At 39.2% G+C, this 12,712-nt stretch overlaps 2 protein-coding genes across 13 annotated transcripts in view; both read right to left on the bottom strand.

The window, feature by feature from the left end:
* LOC133733225 (putative disease resistance RPP13-like protein 1) overlaps positions 1-3,748 on the bottom strand; it is an 83,134-nt gene extending 79,386 nt beyond the window's left edge. Inside the window, exons 1-2 of one of the 3 annotated variants that reach the window (XM_062160853.1) lie at positions 3,501-3,748; positions 89-3,378 (exon numbers count right to left, since the gene is read on the bottom strand). In XM_062160853.1, coding sequence (XP_062016837.1) covers positions 97-3,372 — 3,276 coding nt within the window. In that variant the 5' untranslated portion in view covers positions 3,373-3,378; positions 3,501-3,748 and the 3' untranslated portion in view covers positions 89-96. The remainder of the gene's footprint in view (positions 1-88; positions 3,379-3,500) is intronic. The other 2 variants (XM_062160852.1, XM_062160857.1) reach the window with 2 other exon arrangements.
* The window catches only part of LOC133733223 (putative disease resistance RPP13-like protein 1), a 59,152-nt gene that overhangs the window by 5,218 nt on the left and 41,222 nt on the right, over positions 1-12,712 (bottom strand). The gene's annotated exons all lie outside the window — the stretch shown is intronic.

Here is a 12,712-nt window from a genome sequence, read left to right as displayed (position 1 = left end):
CTATACAAGAATTCAAATGTAGAGGTCAAAACAATGATGATGTATAGAAATGAACAAATGCATTGAGAAACAGAGGTAATTGGCTAACCCTACAGTTTATAACCAATTGGAACGGATAGAAATGGTCTTGATGTGAGCAATCTTGGTCCAATCTTCCCCTGTCTCTCTCTGGCAACGTTGTTCTAGTAAAGGACACCTCCAGATGTGCAGAGAAGAAAGAGAAGTGGGTAGCCCTTCATCTGGCAAGCACCGGAGTTCTGGGCAATCAACGATGTGCAGAGAAGAAAGAGAAGTGGGTAGCCCTTCATCTGGCAAGCACCGGAGTTCAGGGCAATTGCGAATTGTCAACTCTTTAAGAGAGGTGAGTTGTGTAAACCCCTTGCCGTCCAGCTTCGAAATACTTTCGATGTGGAGTTCTCCGAGAGTGGTGGGCAGCAGCCCCTCGTCTGGAAATGGATCTACAACTTGTTCAAAGTTGACCCACAAGATTTTGAGAGAGGTGAGTGTTGGTAGACCCCACTGCATACGGTTTCCAATGAGGAGTTTCTTGCAACGCCAGATCTCCAATTCTTCCAACTTAGACGGCAATCCCCCTTGGGGAAATGATTCCAATTCTGGACAATCAGATGGGGTCAAGTGCCTGAGAGATGGGAGAAGGTTGTGCATGTGTTGTGGCAATGACCTCAGTTTCGGACATTTTTTGACAAGTAAGGTCTTCAAATTGGGCGCATCGGGAAAACAAACAAAATTGGGGCATGAAATTATTTCAAGTTGGACAAGGGAGAGGAGTGAAGGGTAATTAAGAGATTCTACATTCACATCCTCCCATTTGAGGCTTTCAAGCTTTGGGAAGCAGGCTGACGTGAATGCCCCGGTTACCTCGGGACAAGATTTCAGACGAAGCTCACGAAGATTTGGAAAAGGCTTGGAACCCCAAGTCACCACTCCATTAATTAATCCTTCAATCTCAAGCACTTGGAGGGAGGGTAGCTGCTCAACTGATGGCAAGGACAAACAATTTCCACAATCCAGAAGCTGAAGACGAACCAGATTAGATAAACTAGAATGAATATCTTCCAACCAACCTGGAAATCTTGTGCCCCCGTAAGATCGAATGGTGAGTTGTTTTAGATTTGTATGAGGTTGGAGGTTCTCCAGCACATCTCTCTCTTTTTGTCTATCGACGTCTGTGTCACCAGACTTGCCTCCCCATTCCAAAACTAATTCATCCAGATGCTTCTTCTTTCTCATAATGGCATCTGTGACACGCACACTATTGCGAAGCCCCGAGATACAGAGTGTTCCGCGCAACTGCTGAAGCTCTTTAATCTCGACAATGTTATCACCAGTGCACTTGTCTAGGGCAAACTGACCTCTTAATGTTTGGAGATCTTTCATTTTGCCCATCCTTGGTGGCATCTTTTTTATATTTGTGTCTCTAATATCAAGATGACGCAAGTTGATTAATCTTCCCAAATCAGTTGGCAACTCAACTAGAGATTCACAACCCAACAACAATAAAGTCTGTAAATTATATAAAGTACACATTTCATCAGGTAACTTTTTAATTGACGACTCAGACAAGTCAAAGTGCCTCAGATGCTTCAACTTGCTAATTGAACTAGGCAGCTCACCAATATTGTACCTTGATAAATTGAGCACTCTTAAACACTGAAGCTTCAAGAATATATCAAAATCTAAGTTGGGACGTTGGTATTTATATCCTGATACTAGAAAGGTCCTCAAATACTTGGCTTCATACAAACTGTCCCATTGATCAAAACTGCCGGTTGCACACGAAAAGTGACGACTCTTGCTAACATTTTCCAGCACTGAGTCATTGTCCTCCAACCTAACACAAAACTCTCCGGAGACAAACTTTGCTAAGTCATGGATAAGGTCATGCATTGTGAAAACTGCCTCACCAGAAAAGTGATTAGGTACATGTTGAAAAAATGACCTTGACACTAGATGATCAAAGCACTTATCTCCGAACTTTTCTATTGTAGTATTCGATTTCAGTGGTAAGAGATCTTCAGCCATCCACAACAAAACCATATCCAGTTTGTGAAACTGATAATCTTGAGGAAATATGGAACAGTAAGCAAAACAACGCTTCAGATGTGGAGGTAGATAATGGTAGCTCAACCATAGAGCAGGCGAAATGTCATTGTCCTCATCCCGCGACTCCCATATGTCATTGTTCAATATTTCTTTCCATTTTTCAATACTTGGTTCAGAACGTAAAAGAGCCCCAAGTGATTTTGCAGCTAAAGGGAGTCCTTTACACTTTTGAACAATCTGTTTTCCAATCACTTCAAGCGACGGATCTCCTCCATTCCAGAAGGCATGTTTTGAGAACAACGACCAGCAGTCTTCCTCTGTTAGTTGCATTAGATGTTGACTTTGAAGGGTACCCATCTTGCGTGCGACACCTTCATCACGTGTTGTGACAATGATCTTACTTCCATGACCTCCACTCTCAAAGGGTCGGCTCAAGCGATCCCACTTCGTTAAATTCACATCCCAAACATCATCAAGAACAAACAGAAATTTCTTCCCTGACAACGCCTTCTTTAGTTCAACTTGAAGCATGTCTAGATCTGTGATGTTACAAGTTTGTGAAGTGACCGCCCCATAAATTGTCTGTGTTATTTTGATAACATCAAATTCTACTGAAATACAAGACCATGATTGATGGTCAAAATGTTGCTTGACTCTGTCATCGTTGTATGCGAGTTGAGCAAGAGTGGTCTTTCCAAGCCCACCCATGCCCACAATTGGAAGCACATCTATCTTATTTCCAGTCATACCATCCGCTAACAATAATTTGATAATGGCCTCCTTTTCTTCATCCCTTCCATATACACTAGACTCTACTACCAAAGAAGTTGTAGGCAGTCTTTCTTGTGGCCTAGCCTTAACACCCTCTTTCAAATCAAGCACATCTTTTTCATTGACAATAAGTTCTAATTCGTCAAGAATCTCCTGTATCCTTTCGTCAAGTTGATGAATGGAAATGGAACCAGAGTTCAGTACCTGATTGGTGCTGCGGCTTCCAGAATCTTCTTGTTCCATCTTGCAACGCAGAGCTTCAGTATTGATGTCATCCAACAGGTCATCAGCATGATAGAGAACATCTTTAAGCTCATTAAGCCATTCCCTGACGCCAGAGTCTTTGATGAGTTGCTTCTCCTCTGCATCATCGAGCAACTTATTAACCGACCGCAACTTAATCTTCAACTTACGGAGCAGCTCAGTGGTGTTCTTCTTTCCTCGGATGAAGTCAACAAGCGGACGGGAAGCCATCCTATCAAACAGAACAGCAAGAGCAGAAGAGAGAAAAGCTCCACCCACAACTTCCAGAGCCATGGTTTCCTGATTAGACAGAAAAGCAACGTGGATCGTTAATTCGTAATGACTCCAGTTCTGAGATCTAAATCAGCCTCGACATTTATTCTGAACTAGATTTAACATATTTTCAACACTGTAAGTAGTACCTGTCAAAACAAGCTTCAGATCTGATCGCCTTTGCAAGCTTCCTGTGATTCTCAACTTCAGATCTGTTGCTCCGTTGACTCCAAAGTTGCTATTTCTCCTTTGCAAATGGAATGAGAGTTGAGTGGACATACAAATCAACAAGAGCAAAAGCAAGAGTCAGTTTCACTTTTGAGAAAAGCCGAGGAAATGTACAAAAGACCCCACTAGTGGAAAATGCGAAAGGAGCCAAATGAGCACAGAAAAGGAGCAACGCGTTTTCACATTCAACAAGACACATTCACATTCAACAACAACATCTCTAAGAAGATCTAAGTTCTCTCTAGAGCAAACTTCTCTAAGAGCAACTCCTCTCCCTCTCCTTCTCTTTCTCTTACCGGTGATCACACTCCTAGTCCTAGTCTTCTCAGAAGCCGACTTTCAGTGCCACCAAACCCTCTGTCAACGTGCTTCGGTCCTAGTCTTCTCGGGAGCCGACGGTAGTGCCGCGACCACAACGGTTACAGAACCAGCCAAGCAAGGGTAACGCCCTAGCAACCCAGCCAAGCTAAAGTCACGCTTTAGCAAGATCTCAACATTTCCCGGTGATGTCGCTCTGCTCGATCTACAATATTGAGTATCGATTGTGTTAACAAGAAGAAACTTCAGCAAAGTCCTCACCACGAGGCACAAAGAATCCCCGCGACGAGGTTGGTGCTCTCCTCGTCTACAATCGCTCAACAGAAGTCAGGTCAAGGGACATCCTCGACGACCGCACCCGACGGTGCTGGCACGCCCGCGCAAGAAAAGAGACTGTTGACCAGCTGCAACAAAATTGGAGCCATTGGTGCCAAACACATATGAAGGATATTGCCAAAAATACTTTTAGGCTCATACATTTGGCTCAGTCTCAATTGGTGCCTGGATATGGTGTGAGGCGTTGTTGTTGCTAGCCAAGGATTAAAGCCGTCAAGGTCTCCATGTTACCAGTTTGTTCTTATTTTGCCTCTCTCGTTCAAAAACGGAATACTGCGCTTTTATATTTGATCTCAAAGATTCTAATGGGCGTGGTTTTATTGAAACAGTAGGCTTGCTGCTTGCTTTCATGAGGTACTTTCTTCTTCCTCAATATTTCCAATTTATACTGGGTTTTTCTAATACATGAATAAAGATGATTTTTTGTTCTCAGAGGGAGCCAAGGGGCTGGTGATAGTTTTTCTTGGTCTCTAACTAATGTTTGAGAGATTGAGCTCATTTGATCAAATCATAATATCCGATTTGGCACCCATTTGATCAACTCGAGAGATTCGATTGAGCAATCTGAGATCTTTGAGGGATTGAGCTCCAGGTAAGCTTCTTATTTGGTTTATTGGTTTTAAATTTTGGTGCATGCAGTTTTGGGTGCGGCAAATGAATTTGGGATCTTTAATTTTGTTTAGATTGGTCATGTTTTCTTCAATTTTGTAAAACTCTAAAATCCAAGAATTCCATCAGCTTGCATAATATAATAACCATATATCTAATGGCATTATTAAGTGAAAACCATCGTCCTATACAGCCAAGTAGAGCTCTAACATAAGCTAAAGTCTGAACTTCATCGATGTTAACACAAATGTTTCAATTGGAATCATTGTAGACACAAGAAATTTAATGAAAATAAAATTATTAAATAAATCGGTCAATCTTTGAAATTTTTGACTAAACGAGCTTAGTTGGCACATGTGTCCTACAAAAGGTACACGTGGCTCGTACATCACTAAAATTATGTGAGCTTCGAGGATGACACGTGTCAAAATACGAGTGATCCATCGATTGAATGACGCGGAAGCGTCAATTGTGAAAGTGTCGATTTATCACTGATTGATTGTTGCTCGAGTTAAGCATTTAAAGTGGATCAATCGTATTAAACTGATTGATCTCGATAAAAATCAAGCATCAAATACAAATATCGATCAGGTTAAATTGTTTAATCCTGATTGAAATCAAGTATTAAATTCAAATATCAATCAAATTAAATTGTTTAATTCTGATTGAAATCGGACATTAAATCAAATCAAAATTGATTGACATATTCCTTAAATAAAAAATAATTAAATCAATCTATTAAAACTGATTGATTTAATTACACAATTATGGAATGCGATTAATGTTGTGTCATCAATGTATTCCAAGTTGAGGGAGGCGACAACACTATAAATACCCCCTCTCAAATCAAGATGGGCGGAGAGGACGATAGATGGACACAAGCAGACGGAAGAAACCTCTCCAAAGCTTAGAAGTCTCCCAAGCTCGTGAAGAACCATCAAGCTGCCAAATAGCCGGTCTCTTCACCTCACCGACTTCAGACAAACAAGGAAAATTACCTGCAAGCTCAGAAGTCGTCAAACTCGCGGAGAATCAACAAGCACCAAGCAAATGTGCCGATTCATCCGCCATCAAAGCCACATTCACCACGTGACACCTCTCGTGGTTCAGGTCTGATCAAGATCAAGCCTCTTCAGCCTTTAATCATCCGTCGTCTTCAAGTCGTCAACAAAGCAAAGCTTCTGCCAAGTTCTTCATCAAGCTCGTGGAGAATCAACAAGCACTAAGCACACGTGCCGATTCATCCACCATCAAAGCTAAAGAACATTCACCATGTGACATCGTTCATGGTTCAAATCCGATCAAGTGCAATCCTCGGCACCCCTTGATCAACCGCCTTCTACAAGTCTTCAACAAAGTAAATCCTCTACAAGTTCTTTCATCAAGCTCGTGGAGAATCAACAACCACCAAACACACGTGCCGGTTCATCCCCTACCAAAGTCGAAGAACGCTCACTACGTGACACCACTCGTGGCCTAAATCCGATCAAGATCAAGCTTCTACAGCCCTTGGTCAATCGTCTTCCTCAAATCGTCAACATAGTAAGAAGTTCACACTACAACCGTTTGATTCAAGATCAAGTGTTCGCCACCCTTGGATCAAATCAACGTCAGAGATCGAATCAAAGGAGATTCTTGTGAAAAAGCATCTACAGAGATTGTAACCCTCAAATTCATTAATAAAAATATATTATTTTGTACACGTGTCCTTCTTTCATTTGTTGCAGGATTTTCGTGTTTACGTACAATCATTCAGATTATTAAAACACAAAGATGTAGGCTTTATTAATTTTCAATGTAAACTACACCCTCCATTTATAAGTTTGATTATTTCTGTGTTTCAATGTTAAATTTGAACAAAAAATGGCATGACTTACACGTTTCTTTCAATTTCACTTTAGACCCAACTGGAATATGCTGTGCATTCCTATTTATTAAGTATTAACAATGAACAAAAGCATGGCCTTCATAAAAAAACCTGTAGTGCATTCCAATTTTGATTTTACAATTGATGGTGACATTCAGAAGTGATGAGTGACATCAGCAGGACTCTTTTTTTTTGTGCTGGAATTGATTGTACTGGCAAAAAATGTTAGAGTTTGAATAGAAATAAGTTTCCATTGAGGAGGATTAGACCTGTCTCAAAGGGATCTGTCTAAGATTTTCCTCCTCACCCGGATCTATCTCAAGGGGATATTACCTCTCCAAGATTTGTCTCAAGGAGATTTCACCTCACTTGAATCTTCCTCAAAGAGATTTCTTCTCACTCAGATTTAAAATCAAAAGGACAAGTCTGATCAACTTAACTTTTGAATTTGAATCAAAGAGGTAATTGAAAGGATAAGTCTAAACAACTTACCCTTTCAAATTGAACTGAAGTGGTGCCTCAAACATTATATAAACCCAACAGGTTTTTCTTTCTAAAAGAGACAATGATTTTTTTTTCTTCCTTTCCTTCAGAGAGAAAAACACTTAGTCAGTTCTCTTGCAATTACAATTCCTTATCTCAGATATATGTTGTGTAATGTAATCCATATATTATTGTATAAATTATTACTGTAATTACTTATTATATTGTAGAAGCATATTTTCTATTCACTGATACAAATCCAACAAAAAAAAACTCTACCAAATCTTTGTTGAAATGGTCAATCAAAATCTTTCAATTGATTTAAATGTATTTGCAGATACTTGGCCTTAATGGTGCTCTTAATTCTTCATTGTTTGCAGGTCCGACAAGTTAAGTTTGTTTGGAGCCATAAGACTACCACGGTGGTTAGAGCGAAGGTTCAATGTTGTGGTCACTGAGCTTGCGAAACCCCCTCAGTACTGCTCACTACAGGTAATATTAGCTCAATGTAGTTAGTTAAGTCAGTTTTCTTATTATTTGAAAGATCAATCTTTTGAGAAGAAATGAGGGGTGTGATTGAATTGTGAAGGAAATAAGTGTGAAAGAATTTTTTTAAATTACTAATGATAACAAGTCTTTTTTATTAAAATTAGATTGCAAGTTTATTCAGATATTTTTAGGAGCTTCCACTTTTCAGTTTTAAGTCATACACACTCCCTGCTTATAATTAGTTGCTTCATTTGCAAGCGCGCGCGCACAACACACAACATATCACTTTACAAAATACATTTTCTGCTGTCTCTCTGGGTTCAACTAGCTAGCTACTTACATCAGGAAACTTAGGCTGCAATTCCATGAGACCATGGCCTCTTCTTATAAAATTTTCATTGCAGAAAACCATTAGTTTGATAAAGCACACAAAGGCTTTACATATGGGCAATCAAGTTAGTCAGACACAAGTCTGAGTAATATCAAATTTTAGCATTTGGATATGAAATCTAAAAATCCTTATCTTAAAACAAGCCTCATCACTAAACAACTAAAAAGCTACGATTATGATGAATTAATCAGGTTTTTGAGTTGCAGTTGTAATATTTCATATGATTATGAGTTTGTAACAGAGAATTTGGGATGCATGTGTTGCTCATATATACAGGCATGAGTTCCAAATCTTTGTGGAACCGAGTCATTATCAATCTGAATAACCATGAAATCGACTGTCAAATTCAGTAAGAAACTTAAATCATCTGTTTACTAAATCCATGCCTCATAACATTTAGCACATAGCATCTCTATAGCCCCAATTTTACACCCTGAATTGTTTGCTATCTCAGTGCCCTCTCTTTTATTTGGTATGGGAAAGTTTGATGCACAATCTAATTACCTTTATTCTTATATTCCATATGTTACTGTTTCAAATATATTGCTGTCCTTTACATTATACTGTTTGGTGATTTCAAGATTATATGTCCTCTGCATCTTCATTCCTTGTTCCTTATCTTACTACCCAATTTCTGTGGCAGCCCACCACATGCAGAAACCAATTTACTTCTCATTAGCACAGACGAAACTTTAACAAACAGATGATCCAACTGAAGAAACATCTGAAGAGCTTTATGTTGTGCGGAAGCGTAACAAACACAATATTGATATGGAACTAGATGAGTGACCAAAACAACGAAAAAAAAGCAAACACAAGACACACAACAATTTATAGTGGTTCACTCAATCAATGTGATTGAACTACTTCGGAGCCGGCGAGAAATTCCAATATAATAAATTGGAGAGAATACAATTAGAGTTTGATGATAAACTCTCCACCCAAGATCCCAATACACCAATACCTAGTTAACTCCCTCTCTCTCTGCAATACTGGCGGCATATATGTGTATTTCCTAATTAATCTAGACATATATATGTATATATATATATATATATATATATATATATATATATCCTATCCTAATTAACCTAGGGGTGCCTTGCCCACGTGATCACCATGGGCCATTCAAATTGGATTTTGTCCACCAATATAATAAAGCCAATATTCAATAATCTCCACATTGGCTTTACTTGATGTAAATTCTCCAAAGTAGAACTTCAAAACCAATCACCGCTCCGACATCCCCGTAGGGAATTTCAAATTGTACAAATACCAATCAAGTTCAAGCAATGCTTGAACTTGCTCAATGGAACCGACTTTGTCAACATATCAGCGCGCAGGATTATCTGCAGTTCCAATTTTGAGGAGTTGAACATCACCATCCTCCACCATCTGACGAATCTTGTGAAATTTGACATTGATATGTTTAGTACGAGCATGAGTAACTTGGTTCTCTGCTAAATGAATAGCACTTTGACTGTCACAAAAAATATCCACATATTCTTGAATAATTTCCAAGTCCTCAAGCAAACCACGAAGCCAAACTGCTTCTTTTGCACCCTCTGTTACCGCCATATATTCAGCTTCTGTAGTCGACAAAGCAATTGTAGGTTGCAAATTCGACTTCCAACTCACCGGTCCACTAGCAAGAGTAAACACATAAGCTGTAGTAGATCGGCACTTATCCAAATCACCTGCGAAATCAGAGTCCACATATCCAACAACACACTGACTCGTCTTATCCTGCTGAAAAACCAATCCAACATCCACAGTACCAAGAATATACCGTAGAATCCACTTCACTGCTTGCCAATGACCTTTACCTGGGTTATGCATATATCTGCTCACCACACTTAAGGCCTGTGAAATATCCGGTCTAGTACACACCATACAATACATCAAGCTACCAACAGCATTAGCATAAGGAACTTTGGCCATATATTTCATATCATCATCTGTGGTAGGAGACATAGTAGATTTAAGCTTGAAGTGAGAGGCAAGAGGTGTGCTTACAGGTTTAGATTTATCATTCATGCCAAACCGATGCAGTACCTTCTTCAAATATTGCTTCTGTGACAAACAAACTTTGCCTCTTGATTTATCTCTTTCGATTTCCATGCCCAAAATCTTTTTAGTTTCTCCCAAGTCCTTCATCTCAAATTCACCACTCAATTGTGATTTCAATTTATTTATCTCCACCTTGCTCTTAGATGCAATTAACATATCATCAACATATAAGAGCAAATAAATGAAAGTCCCATCCTGTAGCTTGCGAAAATAAACACATGGATCATAAAGACTCCGAGTGTACTTCTGACCGAACATAAATTTATCAAACCGCTTGTACCATTGCCTTGGTGATTGTTTCAAACCATATAATGATTTATGCAGTTTGCAGACCCAATTTTCTTTACCAGCAATTTTAAACCCCTCTGGCTGAGTCATATATATCTCTTCTTTTAATTCACCATGTAAGAAAGCAGTTTTTACATCAAGCTGTGCTAACTCAAGATCAAACTGTGCAACCAAGACCAATAAAATACGAATAGAAGAATGCTTAACAACATGAGAAAATACCTCATTGTAGTCAATTCCTTCTTTTTGTGCGTAGCCTTTAGCTACCAATCTAGCCTTATACCGTGATCATTCCTTTTTAGCAAACACCCACTTGCAACCAATTGCTCTCTTCCCATGCGGTAACTAAACCAACTCCCATGTTTTATTCTTGTGAAGAGACTTCATATCCTCACCCATAGCTTTTTCCCATTCTACACAATCTGCATGTATGACAGCTTCTTCATAAGTAGTAGGAATTTCTTCTTCAGTAACTGGGAGTGCATAAGTCACCATATCATTAAGCCAAGCTGGCTTTTGAGCATTCTTTTTTCCCTTTGTAGTTGCAATTGGTCCATCTTGCTGTCTACTCTTGGGTTGGAGCCTCTACTTCAATACTCATGTCCTCAATATTTAAATCATCTGAATCAACATTAGGACTCACTGGATCAATTGGAGTTTCAACAATTTTTTTCTTTAACTCCACCTGCTGCAAACTCTCTACGGTCATTCTCTGCTCTTCAGAATTTTTCTGCTTGTTCTGATCAACCATAATAGCCTCATCAAAAGTCACTTACAACAACTTTCTTCACATCTGAACACCAAAGCTTAAATCCCTTAACACCCTCATTAAATCCCAAGAATAGCTTTCTTGGCCCTTGGATCAAGCTTGCTTTCCCTGACATGAAAATAAGCAAGACAACCAAAAATATGTAAATAGTGATAACCAGTAGCAGGTTTACCAGACCATACCTCCATGGGAGTTTTTCCCTCAAGTGCAGCAGTAGGTAACCTATTAATGAGATGGCTTGCATACACAACTGCCTCAGCCCAAAATTCTTTGCCTAATCCAGCATTAGACAACATACACCAAATTTTCTCCAATAAAGTCTGATTCATGCGCTCTGCCACCCCATTCTGTTGTGGTGTCTCTCTAACTGTGAAGTGTCTCACAATGCCCTCATCTTGACATAGTTTCAAGAACGGATCAGATTTGTATTCACCACCATTATCTGACCTGAGCCTCTTAATTTTTCGACCGGTCTGAGTCTCAATCATCTTCTTCCACTTCACAAATATATCTAAGACTTCATCTTTATGCTTCATGGTGTACACCCATACTCTTCTAGAGAAGTCATCAACAAAAGAGACATAATAATGCTTACCTCCCAAAGATGCAGTTTTGGTAGGTCCCCATACATCAGTGTGAACATAATCTAGAGTACCTTTAGTCTGATGAACTGCGGTGCCAAATTTAACTCTAGTATGTTTTCCCAAGACACAATGTTCACAAAATTTTAATTTTCCTGTCTTTGCGCCTTTCAATAGACCTTGCTTCACTAATCCCTGCATTGCTTTCTCACCAGTATGTCCAAGACGCATATGCCATAATTTGTATTGTCTGCATCATCATCATCTGTAGTCTCAGATATTGCTGTTTCACCTGTCACTGTGCTCCCTTGTAGAAAGTATAAATTTCTGAACCTTTCACATCTCATCATCACAAGTGAACCAGAGACAACTTTAGCAACTCCACTTTTCAATGTAATTTTGTGCCCTTTTGATTCTAAAGTTCCCAAAGAGATAAGATTTTTCTTCAAATTTGGAATATACCTGAGAGCAACTCCAACAGCTTCCCTATAATTTTTGTATAATAGGGAAGCAAAAGTCAAAGCTTTAGCATCTTTTTTTTTTCCAACTCCAACAGATTCCCTATTTTACAGCAATATCTAAAATCTCCATATTCTTCCTTAAATATTTAGAGATTGCTGTAAATATAGGGAATTTGGTTTTCTCTTTCCTCACTTTCCATAAAATAGGGATAGTTATAGGGAATCTGTTGGAGCAAAAGAGACTCATTTTTCCCTAAAGTAGAGAAAAATCAAAATATGGGGAAGCTGTTGGAGTTGCTCTGACATTAGTTAACTCTCTGACTACTCCATCATGCATCTTGAGACGAATTGTACCAATCCCTCTTGTTCTGCAAGGACTGTTGTCTCCCATCAAAACTACTCCACCATTCAACTCCTTGAAAGTAGAGAACCATTCCCTATTAGGACACATATGATGTGAACAACCTGAAT

This window comes from Rosa rugosa, chromosome 2 (assembly GCF_958449725.1).
Source record: "Rosa rugosa chromosome 2, drRosRugo1.1, whole genome shotgun sequence".
NCBI classification, from domain to species: domain Eukaryota; kingdom Viridiplantae; phylum Streptophyta; class Magnoliopsida; order Rosales; family Rosaceae; genus Rosa; species Rosa rugosa.
This window is presented reverse-complemented; position numbering and strand designations above follow the sequence as displayed.